General features: G+C 50.0%; 1 protein-coding gene and 1 long non-coding RNA gene across 3 annotated transcripts; one reads left to right on the top strand and one right to left on the bottom strand.

Annotated features, from left to right (window-relative positions):
- Positions 1 to 425: 425 nt before the first annotated feature.
- LOC108505930 lies at positions 426 to 4,653 on the bottom strand. Of its 2 annotated transcripts, none has more exons than XR_001877637.1 (3): positions 4,550 to 4,653; positions 3,437 to 3,510; positions 426 to 1,520 (listed from the first exon to the last, which is right to left on the bottom strand). It is a non-coding gene; the product is annotated as an uncharacterized LOC108505930 (long non-coding RNA). The 2 variants fall into 2 exon arrangements; XR_001877638.1 differs by lacking the exon at positions 4,550 to 4,653 and adding an exon at positions 4,259 to 4,435.
- A 1,694-nt stretch (positions 4,654 to 6,347) lies between these two features.
- DNASE1L3 (deoxyribonuclease 1 like 3) lies at positions 6,348 to 13,564 on the top strand. The gene is made up of 8 exons (XM_017832439.1): positions 6,348 to 6,544; positions 7,971 to 8,059; positions 8,655 to 8,747; positions 9,042 to 9,154; positions 9,630 to 9,742; positions 10,104 to 10,261; positions 11,096 to 11,192; positions 11,420 to 13,564. The coding sequence occupies exons 1-8, from the start codon at positions 6,413 to 6,415 to the stop codon at positions 11,543 to 11,545; spliced, it is 921 nt and encodes a 306-aa protein (XP_017687928.1). The 5' UTR covers positions 6,348 to 6,412; the 3' UTR covers positions 11,546 to 13,564.
- Positions 13,565 to 18,353: the final 4,789 nt, after the last annotated feature.

The following is an 18,353-nucleotide window of genomic DNA, read 5'->3' on the forward strand; positions in this document are numbered from 1 at the left end:
CACACAGCAGGGATTCAAGGAAGATCCAATGAGATTACAGAAGTTGTACAATGGAGTTGCCATGGAGATGCAACAGGGATAAAAAAGGGAATTTGATAATGGCAGCAACAGGGTTACAACAAGAAGATACAAGGGTGGATACAACAGGGGTTACAACAGGGAGGTAAAGGGGATGCAATGCGACTGCCAGGGAGATATGAAGGGTAATGCAGTGCTGCACCCCACAGAGAGACCTCATAGTCCCCTTGCACAAGGCCTGGGAGCAAACATGGGTATGGGGAACAGCTGTCCCCTTCCCAGGTCCTGGTGTGGGCTGTGATCAGAAAGCACGGAGATCTGCCCTGTTTCCTGTGGAAAGGGCACAAAGGTTAAAATCAGAGCATCCCACTCTGATGGGATCCCACTCTTTTATCCCACTGATAAAAGTCCTATTTCCCGTATAAGAGTAAGTCTGCCATTTAGGTTACAAGTCTGTTACCTGCTCTCTCTTCCCAACAGATGACACTGCTTGCTCTCAGGAGCTGCATTTCAACCTGCATTTAAAATCTGCTCTGTTTTTTCTTAAAACTGCCACCCGAATCCTTTTGCTATAAGCAATTTACATTCATTCCCCTTGGGTCATATATCAGGCTGGTGCGTACCTTTAGGATATGCCAAAAAATATGAGAAAACTTAATTAAATTGGAAATGAGATCAGCTCCTAAGTAAATGCAAATTGGGTCAAATCCTCACCCCACCTGTGCTTTGATAAAGGATGTCCCTTTGGTCTGCCCAGCTGGGAGAGATGAGATAACTGGTATAAATGGCTTTCCAGGTCAGAGTTTACTGCGATAACCATAAGCTTTTGATAACATGAGCTGTTAGAAGAGATTTATAACTAAAATCAAGGGTTTTAGATGGCCTGGTGAAGGTGAGGCACAGCCTGCTTTGGGTTTTCTTTAAAGAGCTTCCCAGTCAAGCTGGGCAAAACAAAGTTGAGCTTCCGCTAAAGTGACCTAATCGGACGTGGGAGGTACTTCACAGGCCTCCAAACATTGTTTATAGTCGTATTTGTTTGTTCAGCTTTCTTGTGCCTGGCCAAAGGCTCCCGTGGGACACGTGCAGGGCAGCGCTGACTCGCTCCAGGGATGGATTACCCACACCATGGCTATTCCAGGCCACCTGGTAGGAAGTCCCTGGAGATAGTCATGGTGAATTATGGCTCTTAAAATAGCTGAAGCAGAGACGTGCAGTGGTTTTATGTTGAAACATGGCATGAGCCAACCGGGGAACCTGCTCTTGCAATCTCAGCGCGCAGCCACAGGGAAGAGTCATTGGGAGATTCCTTCACTGGCGATGGGGAAAGGAGGGATCACCAGGGCTCTCCCGAGCCAACCACCATTGGGATGAGACCACAGCTTCAGCAGGTCACAGCACTGGTGAGGCAGTTTGCAGTGCTCTGGTGACTTTGCCAGGCAGGGGCTGATCCTCTGTCCCAGCAAAGTGGAGGAGACCTTGGGCTCTCCGGATGCCATGGGGGGCTGTGGGGAGAGTGCAGGGCACAGCTGGGCTCCCTGTCCCCGCAGGGAGCAGATGAGCTTCAGGGGGAGCCCCAGCAGCTCCCTGAGCACCTCCTTAGGAGTCTGTGAGGCCATGTTTGGGGTGGCTGCACTGTGGCAAGCCAAAATTAAAGGCCAGTGCCTGCACTGACCTGCCCCATGAATTTTGTTTCTCCTCTCAGCCCACAGACACAACTCATCACACAGATGTGGCAGCTGGTGAGGATCGAGTCACCCCTGCGTCACCCCTCAAGGCTGCTGGCATTTTGGAGCCCAGTGCCAGCTCTCCTGGCCCTCAGTGGGAAATTACTCATTCCCAATGCCAGGGTCAGAAGCTGGGCTTCCCACCAGCACAAGAGCACAACCTTGATGCTGTGAGCAGGATGTAGGATGACCACAACAATGACTTATGATCCAGTTAGAAACAAAATGTCTCCCTATATCAGAGCAACCGCAGGATAAAAAAATTAAAACTAATCAGAATTAGCTGTCCCATGGCAGAAACCAGTAAACGAGACTTTCATGTAAACAGTCTTGTTTTCCATAGGAAGGTAGAAGGTCTGGTTGGAATCAGGCCAGGGTAGCTATGAAGAACTCCAGCTTCTGCCTCACCAAGCTGAGAAGCAGTATTGCTCCACCAGATGAAAAGTTTCCATATTATTTCCCACTGCTGGGTGATGGATCCCCAGGGCACATGGTGAGGCTGTTTGTAATCATAACAAGTGACGGCACGCTGCCTTGGTGAGGTGAATCATCTTCCCAGGGTGACGAGTCCCCATGTATTTCCACTCACGTGGTGGTGGCCCTGTGGCACGATGCCGTGAGCAATCCCCAGGGGACTGTGGGCACGGGAGAGCGCCGGGGCAGGCGGGTGCCCCAGAGCCCACCGTGGGACCTTGCCATGCCCAAAGCAGTGTGAGACTTTAATAACATACAGCTACCAAAATTCACCCCCCAGGACAGGGATAAGATCTTGGATCGCTCCAGTTTGCAAACAGCAGCTCCCAGTGAGCACAGGGGTAAATAACTCCTCTGGGCACTGCTTTCAGCAGCTGCCCTGTCACTCTTCAGTGGCTTCGTTGCACAACCTGGGACAAACACAAGCTCCCACCTTTTAGAACATCATAAAGCTAGACCTACTTTCCGTTTAATAGCTTTAAATAATACTTTCTTAACTCTACTGAAAGTTAACGCATATATTACACACATTTTAATTACATCTTTCCCTGCTAACAATGCGGGTGTACTTAATGTCACAAAACCTGCTTATTTGGTGGCTGCAATATCTTTCTGGAGGGATAACTTCAAAGCCTCATCTCCTCGTCACGCATCAAAGCCTGTATTTCAGATTACTGTGTGCTGCCCTACAGCTCAGCTAAACGGCTTCATTCAGGAAACTGAAAACATGATGAGGCATTTTTCCTTGCACTGCCTTATAGCAGGCAGGCTGTCACGCTTCAAGCCACTAGTTGAACAATACTGACGTATGAAGTTGAAAAAGAAAACCCTATCCTGGATCACCAAAGGGATTATACCCTAAGAGTAATTAAATAGAACACGTACCTTCCAGAATTATAAATAAAAATTAAGCATCAAAGAATTGATTCAAAACATTCCATGTATCTTGCACACCAAATGCTTTTACCCTCCATTACTCGAAAATTCCAGATGGTCATTCCAGGACTCTTATTGCCATTACATTGGCACTGAAGCCGCTTCCCAAATGACCATATTTGGTCTGCAGCCCAGCTATAAACTTTAGAAATACGAAATGGCCCAAGTGCTTTGCTACTTATTAACTTGAAATTCCAGGAGACTGAGATAAAATACTCTGCCTCATGGTTGTGATGAGGTCACCAAGAAACCAAAGGTCATTTCATTTGCCCCAAAGAACCTACTTTCTTGATGATGCTGGTGACTTTGGGGTTGGTCCTTTCTGGTCCTCCCCTCACCACAGCAGATGTAGACAGAGCTGCAATTTGGGTAAAAATGGTAAAAATCAAGAAACACAAAACACCTTAAAGCCTGGTATGTGGAAGGGGAAGCCCAGCTCTGGAAAACAGAGCTGTGGTGGCACCTGGAGAGAACCAGTGTGGCAGTGCTCGTCCCCACACTGCCCCCTTGCACCCAGCATCACCTCTGCCTGTTCTGCCTGTGCTTCCCTGGAGCCACGTGCTCCCCTTCAGGGGGACAGGCTAATGGGGCTGTTTAGTGGGGCAGGAGGGGCACCTCAACAGACCAGGGCTCAGGCAGACTGGCCCAGCCTTTGCACCCTTTGTAGAAAGGACACAGCAGCACTGGTGACCCCAGCAGTATCAAACCCCTGACCAGCACAGACACCACGTCTTGCCCACAGAGGAGAAATGAAGCTTCAGCAGAGTCCCAGGGTGAACTCATACCCCATAGGTGCTCCCCCCCACTGAACACCCCGTGAGTCACACGGTGCTCCAAGCCCAGAATGGGCTTCCTCTGCCAGAGCAGGAGGGGATGTGGGCTCATCTCCCAATGTCTGCCTGCAACCCTCACAGAAAGGCACAGGAAACCTCAGAAATCCTCTCAGTCCATCTCTGCCAGGAAAAACCATTTTGTGGGTGACCCAAGGGCAGCCAGGACTGTGACCAAAAGGAAGAGTCTGTGCCTGGAGGCAGAGGAGGAACCCCCACATCACTGACAGACCCTTGTACCCCACTGTCCCATGGGGACCCTAAGCAGGCACTTACACAGGGACACATCCTGCCATCCATCCCACAGCACCTTCTTGGGAGCAGAAAGAAGATGGAGGGCTGAACTGCTGCTCCAGGGGTAGCAACACAGCAGTCACAGCCCCCATGCCCAGTAGGTGCTGTCAGCAAAGCCCGGCTGAAGGGCCCTGGGCAGCACCTACTCATGCTCTGAGCTCTTGCCCAAACGGCTTTAGCATTGCCTTCTGTCTCATCACCTGCCTCTCCCCTGGGAGGAGGGAGAGGCTGAGGAGGGGCTTTATTAAGGAATGTCCCACAGGTGCTGCTCACCTGGCCTCATTCCATGTAGGGACAGAAACCCCAACCTATGTTGGTTTCATCAGCAGCTTCACCCTCTTGTGCAAGAGCAGGGCAGGCCTGAACTGTCAATGTTCATGCACCATCGAGGCTGTTTTATGGTTTGATAAGGAGCAAAGGAAGTGCAGTAAACAGGGAGATAAAGCAGTGCAGAAAGGAATGTGAGCTCCCAGTGTCCCCCCAAACAGGTCACCTGGCCACTGCCTGTCCCCCTGATAATGCCTGAGGTGGAGGGGCAAGGGGAGGCTGATAAGCCAGGGGCCCTGGGGACAAACATGGCACTGATAGGTGCAGTTCAGGGTCAGAGCCTTCGCGGGCACCACAACAAACATTTACTCTTTGATGCCAGGGTAGCCAAAGCAAGCCTTATTTTGGGGTCAGCTGCGGGTTTTGATGACTCTGACCCCGAGGCTGCAGCTGCTGTCGCAAGCCCTTAGCTCAGGCTGTGCTTTCAGGAAGGTCAGGAGGGAGATTTACAATGCCCAAGACCTTCATTTTCCCTCCCTCTTTATTAGTTTTCTCCAGAGCCTGTCCTGCCCTGGGCCAGCTCACTGGAGACCCAGCGGAGAGGAAGCAGCGCCCAAGCTCTGTTATTTTGGAGGGTCACATGCCCACTTCCCCAGTAGCTGGGTTGGGTAGCAAACACTGGGGCAGCACACTGGCATGTCCCTTGCTAGCAGCCAGTGCTCCAAATCCCTGTCTGGTCAAAATGGATTTGTGGCGCCCATTCCAACATCTGCAGCACACTCCCTGGAGAGCTGCAGCTGCCTCCCCAGCAAGACCTGGATCCCACTGCTTTCAACTGTGCTGCGTTTTTGGGAGCCCCTCCATAAACTGCATTTTGTGCCAGCTCCATCTGAGCCTGTTCAGTTGGTTCAGACAGTGTTGGGAGCTGTGTGCTGGTGCCTCTGGATCAGACCTGCATGGGTGGCCATGTGAGCAGGGCAGTGGGGTGCAGGCTGTGTGGCTGTTCCCAGAGAAAGGAAGGAGGATATGAAAGTGCCCTGTAAGCATAGGGAGAAAAATCCAAGATGCTTAAAGATGTCATTTAGCTTGACCTCTTATTATACCTCCTGCCATTATACTTGATTGGGGGCCAACAAATGTGTCTCTGTCCGAGGGCTGACATGTGGCAGAGGATTAAGGGAGGGCAGGGGGATGGTTTCCCTGCAAAAGCCACTTCGGGTGACTGAACCATCCCACCTGCAGCATCCTCACTCAAGTGCTGTTTTAGCCAAACTCATGTCTGCCCTTCCACCACACAGCACAAACCAAGACTGCTGTGCTGGGAACACCTGGCCAGGAGTTTGAAGGACAGTGCTGGGGCATCACGTATCTTCCCATGGCTGCCTCTTCCAATGGGGCTTCTGGTGCCCTCCAGAAACCCCTGCTGCTTCCCAGACCCTTTCACCATCTACTCCATCCATCTCCTGATCTTGACCTCTGGACTGGACTGGCCCAGGGAGCCTGGTCCTGGCCCAGCACTGCCTGGAGTGGTCCCAGCTAGTGCTCAGTCATGGCAGACATCCCACAAGGGGTGTCTCTCTGTGGGGAAGGATTCTGAGTTCTGGTGGAGCAGTTGCTCTGCCAGGACAGGGAGGTTGGCTCAGCAGAGCCACTTTTCCCCCCAGGCAGAAGTTCAAAGTCTCCATGCTGCTCTGTGCTGGGAGATGGAAATGAGGGAAAGGAGGAAATGGTTATTCCTGGTCGTGATGGATACAGCTGACTGCTCAATCTGATCTCCCAACCAGCTGCAGAGGGACGGGTGCATAAACACACACACATACATATTTATAGGCACACTCGCAGCAACTCATTTTGCCCAAGTCCCTCAAGATGTTGCTCCTCTTCTTACTTTCACTCTTCAATTTCAACCCATCTCTGAGCCTAAAACTTTGCTCCTTCAATGTGAGGTCTTTTGGAGAAACTAAAATAGCCAGACCTGAAGTCGTTGATGCCGTGGTAAAGGTACGTTCGTTTGCTTGGATGAGACAGACATTGAGTTTTCTGAGGGTTTCTTAGCTGTGGAATCTTGAACTTTATTTATCTTTCACTTTATTTTTCTTTTCAAGTGAAAAAATGAGTGCATAATTTAAAAAAAATTATACTCTGAAAGTAAAAATCAGCCTGTGGTTGAATAGGATGTTTGCTGTTATTTTAGCCTGCGTGAGAATATAACAGAAACAACATTTGCTGTTTCCTTTGGAAAATGGAGTTAGGAAAGGAGGAAAACCTCAGTGCTCAGTAAAAGTAATTTTCACTTCGAATCCACAGAGCTTTGTTTTGTGATACATTATTTGCCTTCCTTATGTGCTAATCATTCTGAAATATTCTTGTCTAATTAAACCTATTCTCAGGACAGCAGAGAGTATCTGTCGTATTAGTCTGGTACAAATCCGAAAAGCCCAATTGCTAATTTATGTGAGCAAACCCTCGCCACCAGGCTGCCTCTGCAGCAGCTGAAGATAACTCTGCCTTTTAAAAGAACCACATTTTAGACTCTTAGCTTTTGCAAGTGCCCTCCAAGATGCCACAGTAAGGGAGAACGTGGTGCTCGGCATTAGTGGGATGGCTGTGTGTCCTGAATGGCACCAACAAGGAACGGCACCATGGAGTTGGGTTTTAATACTTTGATTGCAAACTGCCAGAGAAGAGGGGTTTGCGTGGGCTTTGCATTTGCAGACCGTTCTTCTTGTACTGTCATCACTGTGGGCAATATCTACTAAATTATGGGTAATTTAGGTAATTATGGGTAAGTTTCAGGGGGCAGAAAGGGGCGCTTTTTTCCTGACAGAAATCACCCACAAAGTTTAAAGAACAATGAAACCAGGGGCAGAGAGAAGCCTCTGACCATGCTGGGCTGAGCATGAACTGGGCTTTCCCGTGGGGAATCCCAACAGCCGCTGCAGGAGCTGAGCCCTGCTGTCCCTCTGAGCTGTGCAGCCCTGTTTTCAGAGAGGAGGTTGCTTTGGGCTCCAGGGGCTATTTCAGAGGGTCTGCAACAGACTGGGGCAGGTGAATGCTGACCGTAGGGAAAGGGGGGTGGGCAGGGGCGGCCCCCCAGCAGTGGCAGGGGGGATCAGGCTCACGGCAGTGGCTCTTGCTGCCCCTACCCCTCCACACTTCCTCCTCAGGGGCACGTGCAGAAGTTTTTCACTAAATCTGAAACCACTCTGCTCCCGAGTTTCCTCTCCCAGCTCGTGCTGGGGTGTGCAGCTGCTCAGAAAGCAGAAGAGCTTCGCTCCAGCCAATGCTCCCCTCCCATGATCCCAGGCTGAGTGCCACTTCTTCCACAAAGGACTTCCCCCACACCAGTAGCCACTTCTTTCTACCCCCTTCCTAATCCTCCAAAACCCACCACATGTGAACTTCCTCCTGCTCCTTCCCCCTGCAGATCATTTCTCGCTGTGACATCATGTTGCTGATGGAAATAAAGGACAACAAGAACCGTGTTTGTCCTCTCCTAGTGGAGAAGCTCACCAGGTAGGGTGGCCAAGGGCAAATGGGCAAATATTGGGAAAGATGCTTGGCAAGAGCCTGTGCTCTGCTCAGTGCCACCCTGCCGGGTGGCAAAATCTTAGGATTTGGGCTCTGTCCCAGTGTCAAGGAAGGACCAGGCTCTGGCAGTCTCACTGAGGGACAGGGGCAAAGCCAGCTCCAGACCACTGTAGAACACATTTTTAAATCAGTATAACCACGTTAGATTCAATTTGCTACAGATTAATTCCCAAAGGAAAAAAGAAGAGAGGGGAAATTACCTCACCAGGCTGGTGCTGCAGCAGGACAGCCACCTTCCTGCAGGGCTGGGAATTGCTTTAGATTAGGGATTGACAGCCTGGAGTGACAGTCCAGACAAAACAGCAGCGTTTGGCTGGCTGGATGTGAGACCCAGCTGAAGGAGAGACAGAGGCTGCAATGAGCAGGGAGAAGGGTCCAGCTCCTGAGAAGGGCTTAGTGTCTTTACCCACCTGCCTCTGAGGTCAGGCAGGCAACACACCCTTGGGCACAGGCAAAATTACCTCCCTCTCAACCGCTTTTGAGTGCAGAAATGAACTCAGGAACACCACTTTCCTTCCAGCCAGCTAAAAGAGCCAAAGGATGAATACAGGTGCATTGCCAGCCAAAGGCTGGGAAGGAGCAGCTACAAGGAGCAGTATGCCTTCATCTACAGGTGAGTGAGGCCCCTTGCCGACAAGCCAGCCCTCATCCTGCCCTCTGGGTCACAGTCCCACAGAGATAGGCTGGACATGGTGGTGGCTTTGCTCTGTGGGAGCTGGAGATGTGCAGGCTTTGTGGGTGGGATGGGCTGTGCCTGGGTGTGGGGATCATCCAGACACAGCCACCAGTGCTGCTGTATCTGTCCCAGATCATGGCCCAGGGTCTGGGTCCGAGCATGGAGTCAGTGTTAGACAAGTCCCAGCGAGCCACAAGTGTGACATTCCCTATCCTGTCCATTCTGCTGCAGGCAACATCTGGTATCGGTGAAACAAACCTACCAGTACCCTGACACCCAGCCTGGGGATGAAGATGTCTTCTCCAGGGAGCCCTTTGTCATCTGGTTCCAGTCTCCAAAAACCGGTGAGATGTTTCAGAAACGTGTCATTGTCCCACTGGTGAGTCATCAAGGCAACACTGGCTGGACCCAGGCATGTCAGGGGAAGGCTCAAGGGGCCACACCCAGACCCCATGCTGCTTTTCCTTCCAAGAGCAGCATTTTACCTTTCTGGGAAAGGCCACAACCCCAGGAAAGCCTCTGCTGCTGCAGGCAGTGGGTTGGTGGATGCACTCCCTGCCTCTGGCACGGCCGTGGGAGCAGCGATTGCCACGGGTGCTGGATCAGGGTTTGCCTGCACTGGCACAGCATCTCAGGCTCAGCTGAGTGCCTGGAGGGGGACACTGTGCAACCACACAGAGACTGCCTCTGGTCCACAGTCGGAACAGAAACTTCCTCAGAAAAAAAAACACCCTTGCTTCCAAGTCAGTCTCTGTTTCTTTGTGACTGATTATCTGTTTAACCATTACATTTTTTCTGTTCTTCTGCCTTGTTTTTAAGCTGTCAGTGAGTTTGTTGTAATCCCTCTGCACACCACACCAGACACTGCAGTGCGGGAGATTGATGAGCTCTATGATGTGTATTTAGATGTCAAACAGCGCTGGAAAACCGAGGTTGGTTGCTACATCTGTGTTACTAGCAGGGCTTTGGTAGAGTCACCTGGCAGGCTATTCACTATTCACACCTGATAATCTTAAATCCATTGATAATGAGACCCAGGTTTTGAGTATCTCTCTGATGTATTTTTGCTGAATTCTCCATATTTGATACAGTAAACTCGATCTCCCAATAAGATTGTTATCAGCATGCCCTGGTGTGCCCAGCAGAAAGGAGAAGTCCCACTGCACTCAGAGGGTGGCTGCTGTTAGAGCTGTAATGGCTACTGGGAGCATCCATGGACCTTAAAAGTCCTTGTCAGTCTTCTTTTGAAGAGCTGTCCTCATGGAAACTTTTGAAAAACCTCCTACCTTCCAGAACTTCATCTTCATGGGAGACTTCAATGCTGGATGTAGCTATGTTCCCCAAAAGCAGTGGAAGAACATCCGGTTGAGGACTTACTCCGAATTCACCTGGCTAATTGGTGACAAAAATGACACGACGGTGAAGAGCAGCACGAGCTGCCCATATGACAGGTAAAGGGCCACTGCCAAACCAATCACTGGTTATGACCCTCTGAGTGAAAAAAGATATCAAAAGGTGTCAGTAACGGACAGAGAAAACAAAGGTACATGAGGCCATCAAAGATAAAACAGTGTCCAGGGGAAATGTGATCCAAATGCTTCTAGTCAGGAGCACAAAGCACTTTGCAGACCCGTTGGTGAGTAGGTTTGGAGAACAGGCAGGATTTCAAGCAAGAACCAGCTCTTGCTGTGGCTCAGGTGGGGATAGATGACAGGCCATTCAGCAGCACTTCTCATCCCCAGGGAGCCCTGAAGACACCTGGAGGAAGGTGCTGCTGCCTGTTCTGTGCCAGCTTTGCACCATGACTTTGGCTCTTCCATTTGTAATTTGGATTGACAAATGCAAAGCCAGGTTCTTCCTGGGGAGGGGACACCTCACCTTCCTCTGGCAATGTGGCAAGTCCTGCTGCCACTGCAGTTCCCTCAGCAGGGACAAAAGATACATCAGCTGTTAGAGCCCAGAGTCCTCTTGCAGAATGAGCTTCTGGATCTAAGGAGGACTTCACTGAGACTCCAGTCATTGGTGTCCTGTGTGTTTTGTATCCAAAGCAGGGCTTTCAACTTCCCAGCACTGTTAGGTGGGTTTAGACAGAAGCCATTTGACATTGGCTTCCAAGAGCAATGCATGCCAAGATATTTAGATGCCTTTCTGCCAAGGAGGCACCTAAAGGAGCTGGCATGTCTGGGTGGGAAGCCCATGGGTAAGGACAAACTATACAGCAGGGCAGTGTGGCTGCTGCTGGTCAGGCACCTCATCACAGCACCCCGTTCCCTTGATCCTTGCAGGATCGTAGTCAGCGGACAGAAGCTCCTCCAGGCTGTCGTGCCACATTCTGCCAACATCTTTGATTTCCAGAAGGACTTTCAGATGACTGAGGAGCAGGTAGGCACAGCACAGCCTCTGCAGCAGCGGGGCAAGGGCTAACACAGGAGTGCAAAGCCAGCGGTGTCCAGGCAGTTCTGAACATGGTCCTGGCCATAAAACTGCTGCATCTTCCCAAAGTAATGCAGTGCTTGCGTTGCACCTCCCCACATCCATATCCCAACTGGGACAGGGCTTGGAGAGAGCGGGAGTGTCCGCTCCCTATGCTCTGTGCCCTTGTCTTGCAGGCACTGGGAGTGAGCGACCATTTCCCAGTAGAGTTTGAGTTAAAAGCAAAAGGTGGCTTCTTCAACTGGCTGAGATCAAAGTTTTCAAGGAAGAGGAGGCCAAGGAAGAGCCGCCAATCAAGATGATGATGATACTGAGTCCTCATCCATGGCGTGGAAATACACGAATGCCAACAGATCTTGTAGAAGACTGGTGTAAATATACTCACAGCAAGTGGAACACCCCCCACAACCCCCAAATATTTTGTTAAAGTTCAAATATTTTGGGTGAGAAGGCAAAATAAACCTTCAGGTTATTTTCTTATTTTCTGTATGCAGAAATAAACCAGCTAGAAGCAGCACACTATACTTACTGTACCTGTTGCAAATGTGAGGAGCTACTGCAAGGGTAGAATACTTCCATGTGCTTTACCTGCAACACCTGAAGGGCAGGGATCTCCACACATTCCTGTGGGCTATGGAGCTCTGCCACTCCTCTGCAGGGGCAGAAGAATTAAAAGGGCTTTCTGCATCTTGTGTGTGTGTGTGTGCCTCAGAGCTGCAGCCAGCAGGAGTCTGTGCCCTGGTGGTTTGCAATGAAGGATGTTGCTGAATTTAGAGTATTTCTCAGTGGGGGTTTGAAACTGCTCGAAGCATTGAGGGCTTGGGGAAAGACAGACATTAAAGACAGAGCAGCGAGGGCCCCTTTTCTGCACTCCCTCAGCCCAGAGCAGCAGGAAGATGGTGGTTCTCACCCCTGCCTGCCCACCTGCAAACCTGAGACATCCTGTGGATCACAGGTGACACTGCTGCCAACTGAGTGTCATAAAATTCACATTAAAATCTGATTTCAGCATCCTGACATGGAAGTGAACTGCATCCCCCCCTCCAAAAAAGCCCCTCTCCAATGCAGCTTGAAGTCCTCCAATGAACCAGATTTTAATGACGATTATTTAACGTAGTGGTGCAGCAATCTGTTTTCCTAGCTCAGCCCACAGGCTGTATTTAGTGCAAACCAAACCCTGTCACACAGATGGCATCCGAAAAGTGGGAATAATCCAACTGTTAGTAGAGGCAAATATTCATCTCCCTTCATCAATGAGCCCTGGCTTGCCTGCTGAAGGGGCAGGGAGGGCAAGAAAGCAAGAGGGGCTTTGTGAGGAGGAAAACAGTTTGGCCTTTGTGAAACTGTTCAGTGAGAAATGAATTTGAAGAAAGAAACTAAATCAAGAGAAAATGATCCCAAGGGGGTGTGTGCAAGGCAGACAACAAATCCTCCAACTTTCAGTAGCAATTAATTTGAAATCATACAGCATTTCATAAGCTCCCTCGATTATACTGCGGTCAAGGCAAAGGAAAGAGCCTGATTTAGAACAAATATTTACATTGAGATTTTTATAGAGATGCCACTGTCTGGCTGACAGCAGTGATGGCTCATGTGAAGGCTGAAGTCAGCCTGAGTCTCTGGCCTCATGTCTTGCTCCTACGTAAGTCCCTTCTGTCTCTTGGCTTTCAGAAAGGAACAGTGCACAAAGGAATAAATCACGCTCCAGGAAAGCCATAATGGGCACATTCAGTCATGAAAAAGATGTAATTCTGACTAAGTTTTACTGAAAATATTTGTCCTTATTTGCAATGTTGAATAGAGTCCTTTACCCAGCCTTTGAAGATAAGAGATGTAACCAGAGAGCAACCTTGGGAGTGATGTCAGTGCCTGTTGGTTTGGAGCTGTGAGCCGGGTTGGACTGGGATAGTAGTTGGATGGAGCCGTGTTTTGGATTTGTGCTGAAAACCTGGTTGATAACACAGGGATGTTTTCATTACTGCTGAGCAGCACTTACACAGAGTCAAGGCATTTTCTGCCACTCACCCCACCAGTGAGTTGGTTTGGGATGCACAAGAATTTAGGAGGAGACAGCAGACCACCACTGACACAAGGGATATCCCATGCCATATGGAGAGACAAGCTCAGCACACAAAGCTTGGGGAAGAAGAAGGAACAAGAGGACGTTCAGAGTAATGGTGTTTGTCTTCCTCAGTAACCATTACGTGTGATGGAGCCCAGATTTCCTGGGAATGGCTGAACACCTGCCCGCCCATGGGAAGGCAGTGAATGAATGCCTTGTTTTGCTTTGCTTATTAAACTGTATTTTTCTCAACCTACAAGTTTTCTCAGCTTTGCTCTTCCGATTCTTTCCCCCCGTCCCACCTGCGGGGAGTGAGTGAGCGGCTGTGGGGCTGAGGTGTCAGCTGGCGTTAAATCACATCTGGTGTTGCAGAGATGCTGAGCATTTGACCAAGAGAGACAGCTTAATACAAAATGATGCTCCCCCATGGAGAGCTGGGACACAGTTTTGTGGAATTCACAGCAGAGAGACAGCATCTGCACTCGGATTGTAATGTTTGATAGGGGCTGGGAGGTGTCCAAAGCTCCTACTGTCAGCACAGTCTCTACAGATATTCTTGTGTTTATTCCATACATTCATCAGACGTATTATAATTACATCCTAAAATGTTTAACAGTTCATGTCATCTCTAGATTTTCCTCACTGGGGATCATTACCCAGCTGTTCCAACTGCAAAGGGGTTTTCAAGTTGTTCCAGCTTGCAGGAGCCTCGATATATTCTGCAGCCAGAACAAAGGTTCTCTTTTTGATGAATGAGGCTTCTTGAGCTTAATTTATGATCAAACAGAAGTTTTACACTGTGAATCCAAAATTCCTGGAAAGACTTTATCTCATGCAAGCCAGGTCTCAGATCATGGGAGAGAAACAAAGAGGCTCTTCAGAAACTGAAAACTCTGTTTTCACCCCAGCAGCCCTGGCCAGGCGAGAACACAGAGCAGACAGGGTTCAGCTCAGCAAAAAGTGCTGAGATACCTCAGGTTTGGGTCTTGGGAAGCCCTTCTCCAATGCATGGTGCTGGAGACATCCTCACTTCCTGCAGACCCAAGGTCTCCACTGCCCCACAGAGAGACCTCTCCCAGCCCACAGAAAGTCCCTGATGCCCTGCTCCCAGGACAGAGCCTGGACTGCTCCTCACCCTGCAGAAACCCACACAAGGATGGTTTTTACTGCCCTGGGGGTGTGAGTCCCTTAGCAGGGAAACCCCCAGAACCCACAGCAGCAGCCCAAGGCAGGACTGCCTCTTCTCTACAGCCTCCATCATCTCTGCTGGCTTGGTTTGTCCATCTGCACTTTCACCTGAAGAGGGCTCGTGTCCTCTTCCTGGCCTTGGCACTGCTCCCCACTAATCCACAGAGAGAGCCCCAATACCTCTCTTCCTTGTCCACAGAACGAGAGACCTCTTGGCCCTGAGCAAGGCTCTGCCTACCTCCTTTTGCCTCCTTTGAGCTACTGGCAGCAATGAGCACACAGAAGAGCTGGTACAAGACCCCACGGGATCCTGGCTTGTTCATTCAGGGTCTGTACATCCCCCAACACAGACTGATGGATCATGCACCGTGACTGAACCTGCAGCATTAGGGGAACATTAAAAAATTATATATAAACCATCATCAAGTAAACATGCTGGGATGTGCTGTTTAACAAACTGAAGGATAGGGGTCAGCTGGACCAGGGGTCATCCCCTTTCTGCACCATGGTGAGTGAACCCAGTTCTTAAGCTCTTTGGCACAGCAATATCCACGCGCAGCACAGCCTCTCTTGTTTCAGTTTACATCCACATTTGTTTTGCGTTCCTGTAAGTTTGTGCATGAATGCACACAGACATGAGCAATTCAAGCCTGAACACCCTCCAGAGCTCCTGCTTCTTCCCCACCACACGGGCAATGGGTGAAGAGAAGGAGGTGCCAAAGCCACCACTGATGGTGTTTGGGCTGGGACACATATACATCCTGTGTCTGGACATACAGACCACAGAATCAAAGAGTAGTTTTGGATGGAAAAGACCTTTAAGATCATCGAGTCCAACTGTTAACCCAGCACTGCCAAGGCCACCACTAACCCACGTTCCTAAGCACCACATCCTGTTTTTTGAACACTTCCAGGGACAATGATTCCACCACATCCCTAGGCAGCCTGTGACAATGCTTGACAGCCCTTCCAGTGAAATATTTTCCCCAATATCCAATCTAAACCTCCCCTGGTGCAACTCGAGGCCCTTTCCTGTAGTCCTGTCACTTGTTACTTGGGAGAAGAGACCTACCTGTCTGCACCCTCTTTTCAGGTAACTGTAGAGTAATAAGGTCCTCCCCAATCTTCCTTTTCTCCAGGCTAAAACCCCCAGCTCCCTCAGCTGCTCCTCATAAGATATGTGCCCCAGACCCTTCATCAGATGTACACGTGAACAGATGTTTGGCCACGTACAGATGTGCAGCAAACAACTGAGCTGCAGCCCTAGAAAGGCTGTGTTGTGCTGTTGCACAGCAGGGCCAGTAGCACTGATAGCAAAATCAAAGGCAGAAAAATCAAAGAGCCTACCAGTGTGGGATTGCTAAAACCAGCAGTTGGTCCAAGCCCAGCTGCTTCATGGCTCCCTCAGCCTCTGGAGGGATCGTGGGGAGCACTTGGTGCCCCAGGCTGGACTTGGCCACTCACTGACTGAGCATCTGCCTCAGAAAAGGACCAGGAGGGGAGCAAGGCGTCCCTGGGCAACCCAGGGGGAGCTTTTTCGGTTCCCCTGTAGCCCATTGGTCCCTTGGTGGGGCTTTTCTCTGCCAAGCAAGGTAGGGAGATGGAGAGCAGGAGGTGAGCACAGCAGTCGTCCTTCTCGTGCCTTTATTCAATAGGAAAATAATTTGAAAAATCACTTTTCCCCCCTCCCCCCTCTATCTATGGCTCGTTAAAAGCATTTGCAAACCTCCGTCAGCCCCTTGCCCAGAATAAGCCGTTTTTCCCTGCTGCAGGGCGCCTGCCCACTCCCCGCCATGCGGAGCCACGCACACATTAAATATTACTAGAGCCCCCTCTGGTGGCATTGCTGTAAGTCCCAGTGTCTTCGAGAATTCCCGTGAAATTCACACCCAAACCCCTCAGCACAGCCAGCAAACCCAGCCACGCCGAGGAAGCCGATTTCACACTTAATTGGGAGCTCGTGGATCTGCATCCCCCCGTGTGTCTGCGTACAGACCTCTTCACTCACTGCAGAGAGCCCGTGGCTGACCCCCATCCCTGAGCCCACCGTGTCTATAAATGAGTTTTGCAACAAAAAGGGAGCACTTCCTTGGCTCCAGGGCTGGTTATTCATTGCCCAGGGTTATTTAACTGGGAATATGCTGCGATGACCTTCACAAGGCAGCCCTGCTTGCAGGTAGTGGCTCCCAGGACCTGGTGCTGGGAGCTTACAGGACACATCTGCCCCAGGGACCCGTTGGTTTCCCTGCCATACCTGCACCAGGAGCATCAGGGCAGCTGGCTTGGTCCAGCAGCAGCCACAGCCTTTCCTGCCTGCCCAGCCCCTCGGGATGTCTTACAGTGACTGCTTCTGCTCTTTGGTGGTTTGTACCTGGTTTTGGGTAAGATGTGAGGCCGTTCTGGCCACCAGCACCACCATCCCTTCTCTGCCACAGATGCCATCAATCCCTTCTCCAGTGCCAGAATCACAGAATATCCTGAGTTGGAAGGGACCCACAAGGATCACTGAAGTCCAACTCCTGGCCTTGCACTGGACAAAAATCAGACCATGTGCCTGAGAGCATTGCCCAAAGGGTTTGTGAACTCTGTCAGGCTTGGTGCTGTGACCACTTTCCTGAGGAGCCTGTTCCAGTGCCCAACCATCCTCTGGGTGAAGAATGCTTTCCTAATATCCAGCCTAAACCCCCCTGAGCTGGATTTAGCCCACGCTCCTCTCCATCATCCCAAGAGTTCAGGGACACAACCTCTGCACTCTCACCTTGTATATAATAACCACAAGCGCCCTTTCTCTGCAGGCTGGTTTTCAGCTGGTGAGAAAAACAAGGTTAAATAGTTTGTGTGTAATTTTAAATATAATGTCTCAACTGTCAGTGTTTGCAGGGGCAATTTTCTGTTAGACAGGAGACAGATTTATAGGAATTAATTTTCATATTGGCAAAGTAACCAGAAACCTTCCCCAAAAAGCTCTGCATATGCCGGCATTGAGACATGACCGGTTTTTGTGCCTCTCTGCTGGGAGGAGGGCCTGACCCCAGTCATTTTTGGGGAAGCCAGATGCAAAATCCCACCCCCCAAACAAAACACCCTAGCTGGATATTTCTGTCAGAAAGAAATACCTCCCTGGCAGGGCCAGCTCCTCCATGGGGCCCGAAGGACTCACAGGCTTCCAGCTCAGCAGGGATGTAAATATTTGCAGTACCAAGGTCCTGCAGAAAGGCAGCTCAGCGCAGGAAAGAGCTGTCAAACATACCTCTGGATCCTGCTAAATCATATTCTCCTATTAATTTTAAAAAAAATTCATAAATACTAGCCTTTCATTCATGTTATATAAAGAATGTGCTTTAAATTTCAGTCAAATTAATAGCGACAGGAGTTATAAATCCACCCTGATTTAGTGGCAATGTTTTTTCTAAGTGCGCAATATAAATTCACAACCATGAAAATTAACTCTGAAAGTCTGAGAAATTCTGAAAAGCCATTTAAAAGCATTTTCCCAGGAGGCCCTGGGGAAACAGCCCAGCACAAGAGGGGGGACTGGCAGTGGGGCTGTTTTGATAACCTTCAGCAAAAGGGACCTGGGAATATTAACCATTACTGTGGAGGAAGAAATTGCTGTCTCCCTTCCTGCTGCTTTTCCAGCTTGGATGGAGCCGTGAAGATGTGGCATCTCACAGTGGGGGGAGGATGGGAATGGGAGTCACTGTAACACAGAGGAAAATTACTTTTAAAAACAAACCTTTGCTTACAGGAGTTTGGGATGCCTAAAGGTTCAGGTACCAGGTGGGTTTGCTCCCAGCCTGCCGCAATACAGCAGGGCTGGGTGCCCTGGTGCAGGTCCTGCACCGCTGCTGTTGGCAGCA

The sequence above is a fragment of the Lepidothrix coronata genome, unplaced genomic scaffold (assembly GCF_001604755.1).
Source record: "Lepidothrix coronata isolate B3197 unplaced genomic scaffold, Lepidothrix_coronata-1.0 Scaffold202, whole genome shotgun sequence".
NCBI classification, from domain to species: Eukaryota; Metazoa; Chordata; class Aves; order Passeriformes; family Pipridae; genus Lepidothrix; species Lepidothrix coronata.

Coding starts and splice junctions, on each gene's coding strand:
- DNASE1L3 (XM_017832439.1), top strand. CDS start 6,413: ATGTTGCTCCTCTTCTTACTTTCACTCTTCAATTTCAACCCATCTCTG. Junction 8,748..9,041: donor CAGTATGCCTTCATCTACAG/GTGAGTGAGGCC, acceptor ATTCTGCTGCAG/GCAACATCTGGTATCGGTGA. Junction 9,743..10,103: donor AACAGCGCTGGAAAACCGAG/GTTGGTTGCTAC, acceptor CCTACCTTCCAG/AACTTCATCTTCATGGGAGA.